Source organism: Lycium barbarum, chromosome 9 (assembly GCF_019175385.1).
Source record: "Lycium barbarum isolate Lr01 chromosome 9, ASM1917538v2, whole genome shotgun sequence".
NCBI classification, from domain to species: Eukaryota; Viridiplantae; Streptophyta; class Magnoliopsida; order Solanales; family Solanaceae; genus Lycium; species Lycium barbarum.
This window is the reverse complement of record NC_083345.1, coordinates 109,369,265-109,389,803: the sequence shown is the minus strand read 5'-3', so window position 1 is coordinate 109,389,803 and position 20,539 is coordinate 109,369,265. Positions and strand designations below refer to the sequence as shown.

General features: G+C 35.6%; 1 protein-coding gene and 1 pseudogene across 1 annotated transcript; one reads left to right on the top strand and one right to left on the bottom strand.

The window, feature by feature from the left end:
• Window positions 1-7,266: 7,266 nt before the first annotated feature.
• On the bottom strand, window positions 7,267-11,067 carry LOC132609361 (putative late blight resistance protein homolog R1A-10). The gene is made up of 3 exons (XM_060323316.1): window positions 8,437-11,067; window positions 7,881-8,274; window positions 7,267-7,524 (listed from the first exon to the last, which is right to left on the bottom strand). Exons 1-3 carry the CDS (start codon window positions 10,555-10,557, stop codon window positions 7,520-7,522), a joined length of 2,520 nt encoding a protein of 839 aa, XP_060179299.1. The 5' UTR covers window positions 10,558-11,067; the 3' UTR covers window positions 7,267-7,519.
• A 3,876-nt stretch (window positions 11,068-14,943) lies between these two features.
• Window positions 14,944-19,886, top strand: LOC132611425 (beta-galactosidase 7-like; annotated as a pseudogene).
• Window positions 19,887-20,539: the final 653 nt, after the last annotated feature.

Genomic DNA, 20,539 nt, shown 5'->3' with positions numbered 1-20,539 from the left:
ACCTCGGGGATCATTCTACTCATAGAAATCCGAGTTTACTTTTAGCACTATTCTATTCAGTGAAATTGAATTAGAAACTTATGCTTTGTTGAAAAGAAACGTTCAAACATTCGTAACTTTCGTAAATATGATCGAATCACCCCTAAGCTTTCATGGTTGATTCCAAATGTCTGTAAAAATTTGCTCGCCGCCTCGACTTGGATCGAGGTGGGTCCTCTAGCCCCGAGTCTCCTTCGTTTCCCTAATTGACTTAACTTTGTACGATATCGGAAAGAGACTTTTTCTTATAACTCTAGCCATTAAAGAATAATGTTTTGATAACTCCATGATATTCTGATTTACATTTTGAAGTATGAATACGATTTCAGAAGTACTTTTGTGAGATAAACTCCGTATTGATAAGTTGTCCGGACTAGTTTGCCTAACGGGTTGTCATATGATTATGTCCAGTTTCATAAATGTTTTGATATGTAAATTGCATTAGTTTCTGCACTACTCTGCTCGTGCCCATTATTATGATATCGTTCGCCGGTTCCCGGGCCGGTTTTGTGATCGTGCGCACTATGATATATTCGGCAGTATGCTGTGTTACGGTTCCCGAGACCTCGCCATAGGGCCGGGTTCCGTTTATGGAGTTATGCTGTGATATGGCTTATGATATGTTGTGATGATGTGTGACGGGGATACGGAGATTTGAAACCTTCTGGTGTTATGCTGTGTTATGGCGCCATCGACGGGCGGGCGACCATATTCTCTGTGCCCTATGCATGACTTATATTTTGAGAGTAAACATTTTGATATTTTGGGTTTGCACTTATGTTCTGTACTTCTATTTCGTTTATGCCTCAGGTTTGTTTTCTGTATCTTCTGCTTTGCATACTCAGTACATATTTCGTACTGACCCCCTTTCTTCGGGGGGGCGGGGGGGGGGGGGGGGGGGGGGGGGGGGGGCTGCGTTTCATGCCCGCAGGTACAGACGCATAGTTTGGTGATCCACCAGTTTAGGACACCCTCTTTTTCTATTTGGAGTGCTCCTCTTATTTCGGAGCCTACATTTTGGTATATATCTTCGTTCGCTACATATGTATGTATTTGTTCAGGGGTACGGCGGGGCCCTGTCCCGCCATATGATTCGGTTGGTCTGTTTAAGAGGTCTGTAGACGTATATGTGGGTTGTGCCTACTTCTGTTCAGGTGTGTTTGTATGATCACACTCACCATGGCAGCCTCGTCGGCGTGCATTTGTATATGTTTTGGGCCGTTGTGCTATTTGATAGCCTAGTCGGCTTCTGATATATATGTACATATATGGTTGTGTTTGAAATGTGTTTGAGACAGTTTGATACGATTTGTGGCAGCGTGTGATATTTGTGTACATTCCGCCAATCTATCAGATTTTGATGCGGCCTAAATGGCCTGTATGTTTGTATATGTGTGTATATGATCGGCGATGTGTATTCCGCCGCCCCTTTTTGTTCTGATATGATATCTCTGTACACGTGTGATCGCTTAAGAAAATGATTTTCAGATCCGTTTAAAATGATGAATTTGAAAATTGACCTAGCTGTAAGATGACGATTTGGTATGTTTGTCCGTTTGGGTGCCCAAGTAGGGCACGAGTCGCGGCCCACGGGGCTGGGTCGTGACACTAATGGACATTGGGGGATATGTAAATATTATGTATGGCTTTGTCGGCCTTATTTTGGCTTCTTGATATGTTTTGATTGCCTTGTCGGCTTTGAGATATACTTGATGATGTAGCGACCTTGTCGGTCCGCAAGTGTACATATGTGTTGATCTATCGAATACCTTAATGTTGGTCCCTTTTTCCGCGAGCAGACGTTCTTGAGTCATGGTATGTGATGTCCAAGTAATAGTTAAGTCATGTGACTTCGGGTTACGGGTCGGAGCCGGTCATACTCCTCATCGGGGTGTGACAATAGGCTATTGGTGATGGATTTGGAGATAAGAAGGAAGAAGAAGAAGAAGAAGAAGAAGAAGAAGAAGAAGAAGAAGAAGAAGAAGAAGAGGGTCGTGGATGACCGACCGAGGATTAGGTGGGGAAGTTTGACTCCGTCTAGTGCCCTAGAGATGGGGGAGAAGTTGATGGCTATGGGAGCGTGGGATAGTAGGGGGGATGTGAGCAGTATGTGGGATAGGATGGCCAGTTGCATTAGGGAAGCAGCTAGAGAGGTATTGGGGGTCTCACGAGGCCGCCGTGGTGGGCACCGAGGGGATTGGTGGTGGAATGGAGAAGTCCAAGGGAAGGTAGAAGCAAAGAAGCAGGCATATGTGAAGTTGGTAGATAGCAAGGATGATGAAGAGAAGCGGACGAACAGCGAAAAGTATAAGATGGCGAGAAAGGAGGCGAAGTTGGCAGTTTCGGCAGCTAAAACGGCTGCCTTTGAACGCCTTTATGCAGAACTAGAGGATAGAGGTGGGGATAAGAAGCTATTTAAGCTCGCCAAGGCGAGATAGAGGAAGGCACGTGACTTGGATCAAGTGAAGTGCATCAAGGACGAGGATGGCCAAGTGTTGGTACAGGAATCTCGCATTAGACAGAGATGGCAGTCATACTTTCGTGAACTCTTGAACGAAGTAGGGGACAGGGACATTGTGTTGGGAGACTTGGAGCACTCGGATAGGCGTCGCAACTTTGGATATTGTAGGAGTATAAAGGTTGAGGAGGTTAAGGGAGTTGTTCGTAGGATGCGCAGGGGAAGAGCGATAGGACCTGACGAGATTCATGGGGAATTTTGGAAGAATGCAGGCAGGGTAGGCTTGAAGTGGCTGACTGGGTTGTTTAATGTCATTTTCAAGATAGCGAAGATGCCGGAATAATGGAGGTGGAGTAAAATGATTCCCGTGTACAAAAACAAGGGAGACATTCAAAGCTGCAACAACTATAGAGGTATCAAGCTGCTAAGTCACACTATGAAAGTGTGGGAAAGGGTGGTGGAAATGAGGGTGAGGAGAGGTGTGTCTATTTCAGAGAACCAGTTTGGATTCATGTCGGGGCGCTCGACTACAGAAGCCATTCATATTGTAAGGAGATTGGTGGAGCAGTATAGGGAGCGGATGAGGGACTTGCACATGGTATTCATTGACCTAGAAAAGGCCTACGATAAAGTGCCAAGAGCGGTCCTATGGAGATGCTTTGAGGCTAAAGGTGTACCTGTGGTGTACATTATAGCGATAAAGGACATGTATGATGGAGCTAAGACCAGGGTAAGGACGTTAGGAGGAGACTCGGAGCACTTCCCTGTTATGATGGGGTTGCATCAGGGATCAGCGCTTAGCCCGTTTCTATTCGCCCTGGTGATGGATGAATTGACGCGACAAATACAAGGTGAGGTGCCTTGGTGTATGTTGTTCGCGAATGACATAGTCCTGATTGACGAGACTCGCAAAGGAGTTAACGATAAGCTGGAGGGCTGGAGACAGACGTTGGAGTCTAAAGGATTTAAATTGAGTAGGACCAAGACAGAATACTTGGAGTGCATGTTCAGTGGCCTACCGCGTGAGGCTAACGAGGAAGTGAGGCTTGGTACCCAGGCCATTCAAAAGAAAGAAAGTTTCAAGTATCTTGGGTCTATTATACAGGGAGATGGGGATATCGACGACGATGTTTCACATCGTATTGGTGCAGGGTGGATGAAATGGAGGCTCGCCTCCGGAGTGTTGTGTGATAAGAAAGTGCCACCAAAACTTAAAGGCAAGTTCTACAAAGTGGTGGTTAGACCGACCTTATTGTACGGGGCGAAGTGTTGGTCAGTCAAGAAATTTCACGTTCAGAAGATGAAAGTCGCGGAAATGTGAATGCTGCGGTGGATGTGTGGGCACACTAGGAGGGATAGAACTGGGAATGAAGCTATCCGAGACAAGGTGGGAGTGGCATCGGTGAAAGACAAGATGTGGAAAGCGAGGCTGAGATGGTTTGGGCATGTGAAGAGGAGAGACACAGATGCCCCAGTGCGGAGGTGTGAGAGGTTGGCTATGGACGGTTTCAGGAGAGGCAAAGGTAGGCCAAAGAAGTATTGGGGAGAGGTGATTAGACAGGATATGACACAGTTTCAGCTCACCGAGGACATGACCTTAGATAGGAGATTGTGGAGGACACAGATTAGGATAAAAGGCTAGATGGTCAATCCTTTCACCTTAGTAGTTGTAATTTTGCTCATTTGTTTATTGCCATTTGATTTTTGCATTTGATTGCTGCTTATATTTGTTGGGCCGTTGTACTTTGGTGGCCTTAGTTATCTATAGTAGTTAATGCTCTTTTCTTTCCGGACTGTTCTACCATGACTTTCTCGCTTTTGTTATTCCTTGCTTTCATATTGTTTTTGATATGTTTGATCCTATCTAACCTTTTGTCTTGTTTTTCCTCTCTTGTTCTCCTCTCTTGAGCCGAGGGTCTTTCGGAAACAGCCGCTCTACCTTTTAAGGTGGGGGTTAGGTCTGCGTACACTCTACCCTCCCCAGACCCCACATGGTGGGATTATACTGGGCTTGTTGTTGTTGTTGTTACTGTATATTTGACTTCTTATGAACTGCATTAAGGATTAGATAGATGAGATTGATTCTCCTATAGACCGTGATACTGACTTTTCGTTTATAACTACAAGTAAATTATTCACTGTAAAAATAAACGGTTATTGTTTAGTTCATAGTCTTCTACATATAATTGTCATATTAGGGCTTTTAACTATGATATATAGGTCCCATGAGAGGATATAACAATCATCACATGTAGTCCCTATTGAACTTGTTTGTTTGTTTGTTTGCTTACTTATTTCCTGGCAAGATTGGAATTCTTTGGGCTAAATAAGTTGGTCATCTTGCTTACATCTTTAGGGGCTTAGTCCACTAACCAAATCGAAAATGAAGCAACTCAGATAATGTCATAACAGAAAGGAAATGACAGGAAATAAGTTTCAAATATTTTGACCAAAGCATTTGTCCTCTAATGTTAATGTTTTACTAATTACCCCTTCGATAAACAAATAAATGAGATAATCCACTCTTACTGTCTTTTCACATTTATGACTTAGTATTTAGACTATATCTTTTTAGGGTGAAGTGTACTTTTCAGCAGAATAATGGAAGAATGAGGTCTAAATTCAGATGTTTGAGAACATGTCATTGTAGACAGAAACAACAACTCTTTTGAAGGGTGGCACATGAAATGTTGCAAAGAGAAAATATTTGTCCTTATATCTATTGTAGTTTAGAGGAACGTTTTTGAACAATGGAATGATCTAAGATGAAACTAGATATGATAAATCTTTAAGGACAGCGGATAGTTGTCATACTGAGTTTTTAACTCTAATAATCTCACTCTTTTAACTTTTATACTTACTGAAGCTTTAGCTGTAATGGCCATTGTGCTATGTCAATCTCAGATGTAAGTCGGGAAGAGACAGCAGAGGAAGATATTTAGAATATTTGAAGAAAAATATAAAGGAAGAAGCAGAGGAAGATACAGAAAAGAGTAAGACTAGTGAAGAAATGTCTTTTGGATTTACATTGCTAACGAATTTACAAATAGTACCAAACTGCAGCTCGTTGAGTTACTGATTGTTATGTAAACAAATCCAACGAGAGCAAGGTATGCCAACAATGTGGTAACTCGTGCTTGTTTTTGTTCTATTCTTGTTCTTGTTTCTAGTAGTAGTGGTGGTGATTTTACTCTCAGAACTTTGAGAAAAATAAATAGAATGTATAGAGTTACTTTGTAATTATGCTGTGGGATTTGTATCCAAACTTGGCTTGTCTAAATGGGTATTTACATTTTCTTTGTTGGTTTAACAATATGGTATAAAGAGAATAACACCTACCCAGATTCTATAACAGATTTATCATACAGTCTCAACTAGAGTCGTGTCATTAAAAAAAGTTCTTCTACCTATCATAAATGCAACAACAACAACATACTCAGTGTAATCCCACTAGTGAGGTTTGGGGACGGACCAATTTTATTTTGTAGCATTTCATATGCCACCCTTCAAAATGGTTCACTTCCTATAGATTTTACACAACTGCATGTCTTAAACATTTGAAATTAGACCTCTTTCTCCCATTATTGAACTGAAAAAATAAACAGTGTACTCTAAAGAACAGTCTAAGTACTAACATCTTGTTTGGATAGTTGGTAATGTATTGTACCGTATTGCATTGCTATAATAATATCAAGTGTCGGTTAACGCAATGATATGAAGTTAAAAGTTCAGGGAATTGTGAAAGAAAATGATTTTTGTCCAAAAGTGGGTGAAGTTATTTCCCTCTTTTTGTGGAAAATATTTGCCTGAAAAATACTTACATTCTAGCAAACAAACAAGCGTCTTATTTTCTGGAAAGCATTTTTTGAACAATACCTTCATCATGACGAACACACCTTTGTATCATGTGCTGGGGAAAAGAGAAGATTCATTGTCAAATTAAACATCTTCTTATAGTTCAAGCCATGTAACAGTGGATTCAGCTAAATCTAATGAAAACAAATACTTGTGTACGATGACATTGAAAAGGCCAGGAATAATGAAAACATGACTTATTAAATTAAAAATGTACAAATAGATAGCAGAATATTTACAAATAACATCTTCAACAATATGTGATGATCTTCAAATAACTCTTCAGGCATGCCAAATTTGAATATAAATTACAGAGTTTTATACCATACAGGCTGTCATATTCTAGTTTTCTGGAGAAGTATTGATGATAAAATCGACCCCTTTTATTAGAAAAAGGAACATGAAAAAATACAACAACATCATACTCAATGTAATCCCACAAGTGGGGTCTGGGGAGGGCGGTGTGTAAGCCTTACCCCTACATTTTGAGGGTAGAGAGGTTGTTTCCGATAGACCCTCGGCTCGAATAACGCATATAAAAAACTGTTAGAAAAATAGGAAAATATAATTGAAGAAGAAACGGCTTTGAGGTTTGGAATAATTGACTTTCCTTAAAGAGATATTTGCCCGTATATATATTGGGAAAAATACAAGCAATTCCCTTCAGGATCCAACAAAGTCAGATTATACCCACAAATTTTCTTAGCTAGGAAGGCCTTATTTATAGAGTTATAAAAGTGTCTATTCTGAATAGTCATCTTGTTTCATGAACAGACGTGTTCATTTAAATTCAAATTTTAAATAAAATCTGAAAATACCAAGACTTTTAATATATAAAGTTTTCAGACTCTTTTTGCCTTCTGTTGTGGGGCAATCCTACTTCATATATATTACAAACTATCTAACAAAAACAGTACAAAAAGGAAATACATAGTAAGGGAACAAGAAAAATACAGAGCAAAAAACAAGCACAAGTTATACAAGTGTTGTTGTCATCCCTTTTTCTTGTTGGATTTGCTGAAAAAAAATTAGACTGGAGAGACAACACTTGGTTTAACTGAATGAGCTTTTCAGATTCCTTGGCGATCTCTTTTAAATATAAACGCATTTGCTCAATCCTTTTCTGTTTCTTCCTCTCTTGCTTCTCCAAAAATCTTCATCATAATCTCACTCTGTAAAATGGCCATTACAAGTGAATCTCCAGTAAGTTTAATGTGAAAAGGATGAGAGATTACTGGACTTGAAACTCACTATAACACATTCTACACATACTTTAAAGAGATCTAACATATCTAACATGCAATCATTGTTATAAACTCTTTCACTGAACCTATATATCATAATAAAAGGCCCTAATATGACAATCAGACGTAACAGATGTTATGAACTATTCAATTTCCTTATCTTATTGTATTCAACAATATCGTAGTTCTGCACAAAATATCGCATCATATTCAATTTAACACAGTTCATCAGAACTCAAACTTATAATGGATGTTGAAGATTCATTCTAAATTATTTTACTTACCTCTAATTGTGTCAAAGGCATAAACTTTAAGCATGTTGTCTCCAAAACTCTCTAATTGCTCTTTTTGGATCTGCTCAGCAGAACTCACAAGGGACGGAGAACATTGATATAACTCAATTAGCTGCAGTGTCATACTATCTGCAAATCCTTGAGGAATCTCTATTAAAAACCGGCAATTTCTGACAATTATGCACTCAAGGGATGGGAAATAATCATCAGTGGCTCTCCAATAATCAAGACGCAACTCCTCAACGAGCAAGAATTTCAATTCAGGAAATCCCATCTCTGTTACTTCCCAGACATCTGGTCTTACATCCGTACCACTTGCAAAGGCATCCCTCTTCAACTTGAGCACCTCGAGTTTGGGCAACATGCTAATGATCTTCATGTCCTCCTATGATAGAAAAGTGCGACAAAGTGTCAACTTCTTGAGATTTGGTGGGAAAGAACCCGAGCATGGAAGCCTAAGAAACAAATCATCTGGTTGACGGCTGTATGATGCAATACTTAGTGCCTCAAGTACGTGTAAATATATTAGATTATTTAGGCATCTCACCTCACTATCAAATTCGTCTTCAGTGCCCGAAATCCCCAGTTTTTTCACCTTTTTAATCCCTTCAAATATTTCTTTTGTGCAACAATGAGGACTTAACCCTGAAACACTTTGCAAATTTTCCAGAACCCGGTACTTAACTTCATTAGCTGATACCTCTGAAGGAGAATACAAATACATCCTTGTAGAGTGGAGGTGCCTCAATTGAGACATTTCCCAAATTCCATTTGGTAAATACATGGTCCCACTGCGTTCTAGATCATCTTGAGGAACAATGATAGTTTGTAAATTCCAAAGATTGGAAATTGGTAGATCTGTAGAAATCCTGGAAACGATCACAGCCAAATACCTTAAAGAAACTAATTGTAATATTTCACTAGGGAAATAACCGAAGCTCAATGTGTCCAAGTCCAATACTCTAAGAAGTTTGAAATGGTCTAGTCCTAATTCAAGATGTCTCTCCATTACGCTGGAAATAAAATGAAGAGAACGTGTTTTGCTATAAGTAAGATCATGAAAAAGACTAGAAGGAAAACAACTTCGCTTTGAATGATCATCAAAAGAAATTACGGAAAAAAAATAGCATGGTATCGAATGAACTGACACCCACCGACGACCTTGAGGACAAACCCTTATGGATGTTCTTGAAATTGGGGGATCTACAACATACAAAAGGTTGTCGCTTTCAGCTTCTTTCAAGCACAAATCATGGAGAAGATCGTGAATCCTACATGTCTTGATTTTTCCCTCCAAACTTTGCTTACTAACAACAACTAGACTTTTATCAATAAGATCATGTAAAAGATTAACAGACACTTTTTCTAACCCCTCATGCCCCGTTGGCTCTAAGAGTCCTTCTGCAGCCCATAGTCTAATCAACTTTTTCACAGAAATCTCACTAGCTTTTGGGAAAACTCCAAAATACAAAAAGCAAGCTTTTAAATGTGACGGAAGCTGACTGTAGCTCAAAGCGAGAAGCCCTGAGCAACGCTGATAATCATCAAGGTTTACTAATGAGCTCACACTTTGAGCTACTGTTGTCCAGTGACTCAGTGTCCTTTTGCTAGATAGTGTCCCTGCAACCACAGAAATCATAAGTGGTAATCCTTTGCAATTTTCTACAATTACCTTTGCAATATTCTCAAATTTAGTTGGACAATCTATTTTGCCAAACGCCTTTTGGCAAAATAAATTCCAACTTTCCTCTGGCTCCAGGAAACGCATTGGAAAAGGATCCTTAGGGAAGCTAGCATATTGAGCAACCTTCATGTCTCGAGTAGTCAACAATATCCGACTTCTGTTACTATTTTCCGGAAAACACATTCTAATCTCATCCCAAGCTTCTGTGCTCCATATGTCATCCACAACAATCAAATACCTTCTGCCCTTTAAACTTTTTTGCACGTGATCCGCTAATTCTCCAATATCGCTTAAGTTATCAAGCTTTTCTTTCACCCCAGTAGTATCTTGAAGGAGGCATAGAAGCATCTTTCTTAAACTATAGTCCTTAGACACAGTAATCCATCCACGAACATCAAAGAAGCTTAGAATTGAGGGATCAAAAAACATTCTTTTGGCAAAAGTTGACTTACCTATGCCACCCATCCCAGCAATAGAAATGACTTCCAATTCGGATGAGTGTCCGGTAAGTTGACCCTGCATGTGCTGTTGTTCAATGTTGTACCCCACCATGTCATTCTCAAGGGTTGAAACATACGACCGCGCTGAAATAGAAATGCCAAGTGAACGATTTCCAGCATGCAAATTGTTATTCTTCCTCTGCTTGACGAGCTTTTCCTTGACCAAACCAATGTCATGTATAGCTCGTCGTAAGATCTTAAGAAGCCTCCAATGGGCCATTGCAGGGATCTGTTCATCCTTCTCCACGATCAGTCTTACTTGTGATTCAATTTTGTCTTCTGCTTCATGTGCCAGATCTATGAACTTTTTTTGCAAATCCTTCACTGGTTCATCATCAGAATTGTCAAGATACTCTAGTAGAGAGCCAACCTTCTCGTATAGTAATTTCAAATGTTCTTTATGACCCTTTTTTAGGTGTAAGTTGGATTGTGAAATAAGATGTATAGTTCCCATCAGAGATGTTACAGCAGCATAAGCAGCCATCTCTCTAGCTAAGAACCTTCAGAGATCTATACAAGAATTGTGAATGAAGAGATTTGCAGAAAGTTAGCACTCAAAATGGTAGATAAATTTGACAACTAGTACAAGTATCACTACTAAATACTAATAATTGTTAATTTAGTGAAGTATCCTAGAACTTAGCTAGATTGCCATTCTCATAGTAGTACAAATTATATCACAGTAATCAATAATAGATGGTCATCTTTGACAACGTTGATTTTTAGTGAAGATTCATAGAACCTAACTAAATTGCAAGTTGTAATTTAAATATGTCAAATTGTCTTTCCTCCTATTGACTTAGAAGACTTTGAGTCAGCCATATATATGTTTAAAAAGTCTCAACAACTGTAATATTCAGCTAGTATAAAGTAGTAATTATCATATCTTGGCCAAAAAAAAAAAAAAAAGGTAGCCATAACACATACATAGATAGACACCTTAATTTGGTTTCAACCGGCAAGTAAACACTCCAATTTTGAGAATGAACATCTAGACACCTCAATTTGATTGAAGTTGGCCCAGTAAACAAACTCATCCTACATGGCATTCCGCGCGTGTTTATGAGACCAACTTAAATCAAGTTGAGGTGTCTAGCCGTGCATTCTCAAGTTGGGGTGGTTACTTGACCGTTGAAGTCGAGGTGTCTATCTAGGTATTATTATCATGTTAATTAATTACAACTCATGATTTCAATTACACATGATCTTTTCTAGTTTAGCTGAAAAATCAACTAGTGCGTTCATATTCAGCCTCAATAACTACTCTATAGACATAGTAAAGTAAGCAATTACTATAATTATTATATGACCCAAAGAGGACGGAATAATAACTAGATGCCAAGAAAGTTAATCCGAAGGAGTGTTTGCAAATTAAACGAAATAATTTAGATATTTATTACTCCCTCCGTTTCTAAATAAATGGTATTTTAGATTTTTCATTTTGTTTCAAAACAAGTGGTGCTTTAGCATTTCAAGAAGAAGTTGATCCTATTTTTTCAAAATTACCCTTATTTATATGATCAAGAATCATTAAGCAGCTTTAATTTTTTAAGGCATTTAATTAGAGGTAACACTTCTAATTTTCTAGGAGTGAGCAATCTCTTGACACATAAGCTAAAAATACCACTTATTATGAAACGGATGGAGTAACAAAAATTCTATACAGAAGAGTGAAGAGGTAGGACGATCAAGGGCATTTTGGTCCGTTGACAAAAAATCCAGCTTAATAGATGTACATTATGCAATGAGAACACAGAATTCCCTTAAAAACCAGGCAAGTTTGATTTAATCACTAAAATGTGGGCCCCATTTTGTTGCTTTCCTTATGAAGGTTATCAGACAAGTTTTTTTTTTCCCTGGACCAGACAAATATGTAAGTTGTAAAAGTAGCATCCAAGGCCAATTCAATTTCTCCTTTTCTTAAATTAGCGTGACACCAAACTGATTTTTCTATTTTTGCTACTTGAATTGCAATTAAAGTAAACTAAGTAGGCGTTTGGCCATGATAATCAAATATTTTTCACTTTATTTGGTATTTTAGAGTTGGAGTTGAAGATGAAGTTGTGTTTGATTATAGTTTTTGCAAAGAATATTTGGTTGTTTGAATGTATTGAAAATAAAAAAAGTGAAAACAAGTTTTTTGATGTTTTTCAAATTTCAAATACAACTTCAAGTTGTATTTGGAATTTTCATGGCCAAAAGTTGATTTCCAAATAAGTTGTATTTGGAATTTTTATCGCCAAACGTTGATTTCCAAATAAAGTGAAAATATTTTCCGAGAAAAAGTGAAAAAATTTCATGGCCAAACGGGCCCTAAGAGTCTAAGAGTATTCACTATTTTAAAAATAGTAATTTTTTTATTTAAATATAGAATATATTTGAACTTTGTGTCATTTTGAACCCTTAAAATTTAATTTAAAAATATGAACTAATAAGAGTTCGATTAAAAGAATAAATATGTTTTGGGCTCAATCTACATTACATTGACTATTTTTTAATAAGATATTGCTTGCTTTACTTTTTAAATTATTAACTAATGCTTAATACTGCTATTCTCTTGTCTCAAGTAAGAAGGGAAAATGAGTTTTCTTCTATGCATCTATGTTTGAAGTATTAAGAAATTCCATAAAAATTGAGAAATTTGAGTTTTTTTTTTTTTTTGGTAACTAACTTTTTCCATTAATCACCAAGTGAATATTTACAAAACTAGCTAGATAACACATCCAACCATAGTCTCAAACAAAATTGCTAAGGCAAAGCCTTCTACGCTAACTCTAGAATCAGAACATGCAGTTATCTAAATATATCCTACTAGCAGGTAAAGCTCTTATGTTGCAGCAGCATGCAATGCTTTGGGCAATTATATCCTCTGTCTTCTCCACTTTCTCAAACACTCAAGCATTTCGTTCCAGCCAAATGTAGTGGATAAACTCAGCATACACCATTTTTAGTACTTTTGCCTGGACAGTCTTCCCTTTCGTATGATGCAATATCCAGTGGTAGTGATCTAGCCAGGTCAATCTAGTTTGCGGAACAATATTCAACCAATGTAGTAATCTATCCCATACTTTTGTAGAAATTTGAGTTTCTACAAGCTTTATGTTCATATATAGCGAACCATAATAAAATGAAGCTCTGAATATAGAGAGCTAATTATTTTACTGACCATGTTTTAAACATACACTTATCGATAATTGGACAAGTAAAAGAATTTAGGCAGATTCATAAATAGAAAAATATTTTAAGAAATAGCAAATGCATAATTTTTGTTTGAGATTATATAATCAATTAACATTAATAAGAATTTTTTCTAGAATAGCACAAAGAAATCCGGCCAATAACTTATTTGGTTTTTGTTTAACTTATATATACATATATATACTATACAACTATTAATCGGAGGGAATGCAAGGACCTTCCCGTGCATGTGAATTTACCGAAAAACCACAACATTTCAATTTATTATATTTGGGTCATAAGGGGTACATTAGTACTTTCAAAAAAATGAAGTAATGTAACTGACTGGCAAAAGATTAGTGAGAAGAAGCCCATGCTGTGCACGGGCCCAATGTGTATTCATAAATTTAAATTTTCTAAACAGTGTTGATTAAGTAATTTGGGCAAAAAATATTAAATGTTTTACTTACAAATTTAAGTTTAAAGCACGGAAGTCCACCAAGTTTAATTACCTAAAGTCATGAGGAAGTTTTAAGAAACAATCATATCAAAGAACTTCAAACCCCTCTCTATATTTGTATGTCTATTTGAGTTTGATATCGTTAATTACATTACTGATTACGAGTTAATTGTTATAAATATTTAAAATTTATTGTATTGTTTGAAATTCTTATGAAGTTAAGAAAATAGATTTTTGGAATTTGTGGTTTTTATATGTAAATAAAAAATTTAAAACTTGTGATTTTAAACATGGCATAATATATTTATGTGACTAAAAGCTTCTCATTATGGATAAAATGATAAACTTAAATTAATTATTTCCAAATTGTCACAGCGGAATAACTATTAACTAAGTAATTTATTTAATTAGCATTTGGGATTTAATTTCTTATATAACAACATGTGATTTATTATATAAGTACCCCAATAATATAGTGACTAATGAAAAAAGCCAAAAAAATATAGAAAGACTTAAAATATCATGAGGGCAGCAGTACATGAGCGAAACAGTCACAAATTCGGGAGTTGAATGTCAAGTTGAGGTATTCAATGTGGGACCGACTTTATAAAAATAAAAAATGTGGGACCCATGGCAGTAAATTGAAGTGGTCCCGAGGCTGCGGCAAATTCATACAATCATGTACAAGTGATAAAGCTGTAAGTACAATGCTTTTGAAGCATATAAATTTAATTTCCGAAAGTACCCTCTGCAGCAAGCAGACATGTCAGCGAAGACATGTTTGCTTCAGTACACTCTCACTTCTTATAGAGGAAGAAGAAGTTACTGTAGCTACTGTTAATGGGTCATTTGGTACGAAGATAAGCAATGCAGGTATGGTAATACACGGGCTTTAATTTACAAAGTCAAATTTAGAAGAGATACTTTCGTTTATGTCCCTTTAGTTAAACTTAATTACCAGCAGCAGCCTAAATATACAAAATTTATGCACTAATATGTAGATTATACACATAGTGTATATTATACGCATATAATATGTATATTATATGTATAATATATGTTTATCTAAATATAAATATTCAAAATCTATGCTGGCTATTTTGTAAACTAGATCCCCAGAGGTACTGGGCTGTAATTTTCCTAGTTTAGAATCTAGTAATTCATAGGTAATAAAGTAATACTGATAATTTTCATGGCACTAATGAAAAGTTTGGTGTAATTAATTAGGATGAGATGAAGAATTTTACAAAATTGATAGTTAACATGGTGAAAGAAGAGAAGCTGTTTGCATTCCAAGGAGGTCCTATTATTCTTGCACAGATTGAGAATGAGTATGAAAATGTAGAGACATGTTATGGAGATGCTGGGAAAGCTTATGTTGATTGGTGTGCTAACATGGCTCAATCTCTTAATATTGGTGTTCCATGGATCATGTGCCAGCAGAGTGATGCTCCCCAACCCATGGTATTTTTCTTTGTACTTTTTTCATTTTTGGCCCGTCAGCCGAAATTAAATACGGATGCTAGCTAGAATATACAAAACATACACTGATTACATGTATTATATGTATTACCTCGTGGAGGTAGAGAGGTTGTTGCCGAGTATATATTGCTTTTTTTGTTGTATTGATGGAATAAAGTCATATTTTTGTGATAGATAAATACTTGCAATGGCTGGTACTGTGATCAGTTTACTCCTAACAATCCCAATAGCCCAAAGATGTGGACTGAAAACTGGACTGGATGGTAAGTTGTAAAAAATATTTTTTTGTTTATTATGATCTCTAATTCAAATAATTTTTTAACTTACATATAACTCTTACACTCATAAAGGTTCAAGAATTGGGGTGGCAGAGATCCTCTTAGAACAGCTGAGGACCTTGCATATGCTGTTGCAAGATTTTTTCAAACTGGTGGAACTTTCCAAAATTACTATATGGTCAGTAACCATATGATACAATTCTCTTTAATTCTCTTTTACTTCTAATATTTTATGTAATAATAATAATAATTTTACTGTAAATTTTGCAGTATCATGGTGGTACAAACTTTGGCAGAACAGCAGGTGGTCCATATATTACCACAACATATGATTACGATGCACCACTTAATGAATTTGGTAAAATAACGAACTTTTTACCTTTTTTCCAGTGTAATGTTATTTGCAATTCTCAATTGACTAATTTTTTTTCATTGCTTAAGGAACTTTGAATCAACCAAAATATGGCCATTTGAAAGAGCTTCATGATGTGTTGCATTCGATGGAGAAAACTCTTACCAGTGGAAACATTACAAACACTGATATGGAAAATTCTGTTTCGGTATGTTGGTTAAAAATTTCAGTATATCATCGATATTATTTATATTTGTCTAAATATTTTTCTGTTAATGCTTTTTTTGGTAAGGTTACTGTTTATGCTTTGGAAGATAAATCAAGCTGCTTTTTTAGCAATGGAAATACAACCACGGATGCCACCACCACCTATAAAGGTGTTAAGTACAATGTTCCAGCTTGGTCTGTTAGCATTCTTCCAGATTGCAAAACTGAGGTTTACAACACAGCTAAGGTAATTAATTAAAACCTTTTGCTACATTCAAATTAAATTAAAATAAAATGGATTTAACTTATATTTGCTGACATTATAAGAAAATTGTGGTTTTTTCATTTTTGGCCCCACGGTTGAAATTAATTGCTGTTACTAGACAAAATATACAAACACATACACTAATTATGTATATTATATGTATAAAATATGTATATTATATGTATATTTCTAAGGAGCCGTTTGAGCATGATAATTATTCACTTTTTCCCGGAATATTTTATTCACTTTATTTCAAAATTGTTTGGTCATAAAATTTCCAAGTCCAAATTGGAGTTGGATTCTGAATTTGGAAAAGTGCTCCATACCTGTTTTCCAACTCCATCTTCATAAATTTCAAATAAAGTGCTCTCTTCTCTTCTTTGCAAAAAATATAACTAAACATAACTCCATCTTTAACTCAAATGTCATAAATTCCAAATGAAGTGAAAAATATTTAGAATCTATGGCCGGACGTCTACTTAATACACAAACCATATACATATGCCAGCTATTATTTTAGTTGACAGTCCAGGCTCAAGTTAAGTTAACATATGACAAAACATTACAGGTGAATACTCAAACTTCAGTCATGGTGAAGAAGTCAAATGAGGGAGAAACTCTCCAATGGTCATGGAGGCCTGAGAAACTTGATGACACTGTTCTACTTGGAAAGGGTCATATTTCTGCAAATCAATTGCTTGATCAAAAGGTAGCTAATGATGTTAGTGACTATATGTGGTACATGACAAGGTAATTTAATTTCTCTTTTTGGTTTTCTTTAATTTGGACTATAATTTTGTTTCTAGTTACAATTCTGAAGTTTATTATTTTTCTTTTGTGTTAAAAACAGTTTTAACCTAGGCAAAGATGATCCAATCTGGAGTGATGATATGAGCCTTAGAGTGAATGGGACTGGACACATCTTACATGTCTATGTAAATGGCCAATATCTAGGTATATATTTACAATATTTCTATTTTTTCTTTGTTACTATTTCATTTGTTTATCTGACTAACTAACTGCTTGCTAAAATCTTAGCTTTGTTTAATTTTAACTTTTTTTTGCAGGATCAAAATGGGCAACATATGGAATCTTTGATTATGTCTTTGAGAATAAGATTAAATTGAAACCCGGAAAGAATCAGATCGCACTGCTTAGTGCCACTGTTGGCCTCCGGGTAATTTAATAGATGAATTTAAATTCTATACAGCGACCGTGTATATTTCTTCACACTATTATATTAAGGTGATCGACAACTCAAAAGTGTAAATAACCTGCTAGAACCATTTAAAATACATTAGTAATATAAAGGTTTTTCTCATTTTTGTCCCATCGTCTGAAATTGATTACATGCGTTAGCCAAAAAAAATACACTGATTATGTATATAATATGTATATAACATGTATATCGGTGTATATAATATATATATTGTATGTATATTTATATTTTTCAGATTATTTAGTCTCTGTTAACAACTGAATACATTATATTTTGGATATAACAGAACTATGGAGCTGGATTTGATTTGACTGAAACTGGAGTGCTTGGTCCAGTGGAAATAGTTGGAATAAATGGTGATGAGCGTGTAGTTAAAGATCTTTCTGCACACAAATGGTCTTACAAGGTTGGTTTGCATGAAATTGAGAATAAGTTATTTGCTGCAAATCTCAATGGCAATCCCATGATGTTCCTATTAATAGGATGATGACATGGTACAAGGTAACACACATATCTCATCCATTACTCTTTTTTTTTTCTTCTTACTTCCTTTGAGAACTCTTTATTGCCTTGAACTTTTTTATGATATCATCCACATTGTCTATGGACGACATTGCTTCTTCAAAACCGTTATTATTAATATATTCAACTATATTTTCATTAATTCCATTCATTTAAGTTTATATTCAACTATATTATCATTAACTATGATCAATTTTGTTTGACCTGTAATAGCATGTCAGTTTTTTTTTTTTTTTTTGGGCTTTTTTCGTTTTTGCCTTGTCGGCCGAAACTAATTACAGGCTCTAACCAAAACATATACATAACATATATGCTAATTATGCATATAATATGTATATTTATGGATATTATATGTATATTATGTATTAAATATGTATATGCAAAACATAATATTTTCCGGCTACAGTCTTGGTGGTCATAAAGTAATTCTCCATTATTTTTAATAAACAGCAGGTTACCAATCAATGTTTATTAAATGGATTACCTTGTAATCTTATATTTCATTTTGTATCAGGCTACTTTTAAAGCCCCATTAGGGAATGATCCAGTGGTGTTGGACTTACAAGGTTTGGGGAAGGGGTTAGCATGGGTGAATGGTGAAAGCATTGGTCGTTATTGGCCAAGTTATATGGCAGAAGAAGATGGTTGTTCTACTGACCCTTGTGATTATCGCGGTCCATACAGTGATTCAAAATGTAATTCCAACTGTGGTCAGCCTACTCAAAGATGGTTAGTGAAACATATTTCAATGGTTAAATTTAACTCATCATATACTTCGACTTTGTTTTACATGTCTGGCATGTCGGCGGATTTTAATTACAGACACTAGCCAAAATATACAAAATATACAGATAAATTATGTATATTATATGCATATTTATGTATATATGTACATTTATATATACCATATACTACAAGAAAAAATATATTTGGCAACAATTTTTTTTTATTGCCATAGATTGATTATTGTTGCATAGACTTTTCCCAATGGTTGTTATTGCAATAACTTGCAACAACCTTTTTTGTTGTTGCCAAAAGTATTTTTTGCAATAATAATCAATACTATGGCAATAAAATTAAATTCTTTGGCAACTAAAAAGTTCATTTGCCAACAATAAAACTAATTTGTTGCCAATATTAAATTTTTTATTGTCATTTCTATACTTTCTTGTAGTGATATGTATTTTGTATGTATATTTATACTTTAATATGCATACATTTGCTGCTATTATTTTCTTGAGCGGTCCAAAAATGTATTATTTTGAGCCGTAGTAACAAGATACTAATCTCACTTATTAACTATTTTTGTAGGTACCATGTTCCACGTTCATTCATGTCTAACGATGACGAGAACGAGTTAGTCTTATTCGAAGAATTCGGAGGCAACCCATCACTTGTGAATTTCCAAACAATTAGAGTTGGAACTGCATGTGGAAATGCTTACGAAGAGAAAATGATGAACATATCATGCCAAGGTCGACCAATTTCTGCTATAAAGTTTGCCAACTATGGTGATACACAAGGTACTTGTGGTTCATTTACAAAGGGCAGTTGTGGAAGCAACAAAGATGTACTTTCTATCATACAAAAGGAATGTGTTGGAAAAGAAAGTTGTTCTGTGGCTGCATCTGAAAGTGTTGTTGGATCGACTAATTGTGACAATATTGCCAAGAGGCTCGTGGTGGAGGCCATTTGTTAGTCTTAGTTTTTTTCTTTCAGAATATAATAATTTAGTTGTTAATTCTTATGTTTTTATAAGGTAGCTTTTCTCCTTAGAATGTTTATTTAGTACTAATAAATTTGATGTATTCTTTGAGTTGAGAATTAATAAGTGGTTTGTTCCTCTCATGATATCTCAATTGTGATTGGCTATCATTTAACATTTTAGACTTGCTTAATTTTCATGAGTAAAGAAAATTTGAGCAATCTTCTTGCAAAGAAAGGAAGTCGGATGCATAATTTTGTCTTCTAAACGGTCTGCAAAAGGAATTGTATTTCTATAGTAACTCAAAGTACTTCATTGCACAAAAGGACTTCTGATGTATTCTTTCCTTAAAATAATTCTGACTAAATTCTATTTGCTTAATTGATCCCTCAGCAAAGTTATTTAAGCAAATAATCAACGAGTATTACTTTTCCCTGTATCCTCTTATATTATCTAGGATTCTTCTTCTTCTTCTTCTTCTTCTTTTTTTTTTTTTTTTTTTCAATTTTTACGGGGAATGGATAACAGTACTTCACTCAACTGGTCCAACAATTGCAAAACTCCTCAATTGCTAGTCATGCTTCCGTGCTTTTTTGTAATCGCTTATTTCTCAACTGGTTATTCACAAAACACCGATTATCTCTCCCTGATTACCTTTATTAGGTACAACTTTTCATAGTTGTGTCATTTTGTAGAGAAATATAGCAGAAGAAAAGTAAATCGGAGAAACCTTCTGCTAGCCCAAAATCGTTAACTAAGATCGAAAGATTCAACTAAAGAAGAGGAAGCTTTGGAAAGG

Coding starts and splice junctions, on each gene's coding strand:
- LOC132609361 (XM_060323316.1), bottom strand. CDS start 10,557: ATGGCTGCTTATGCTGCTGTAACATCTCTGATGGGAACTATACATCTT. Junction 8,275..8,436: donor AAGACGAATTTGATAGTGAG/GTGAGATGCCTA, acceptor TTTCTATCATAG/GAGGACATGAAGATCATTAG.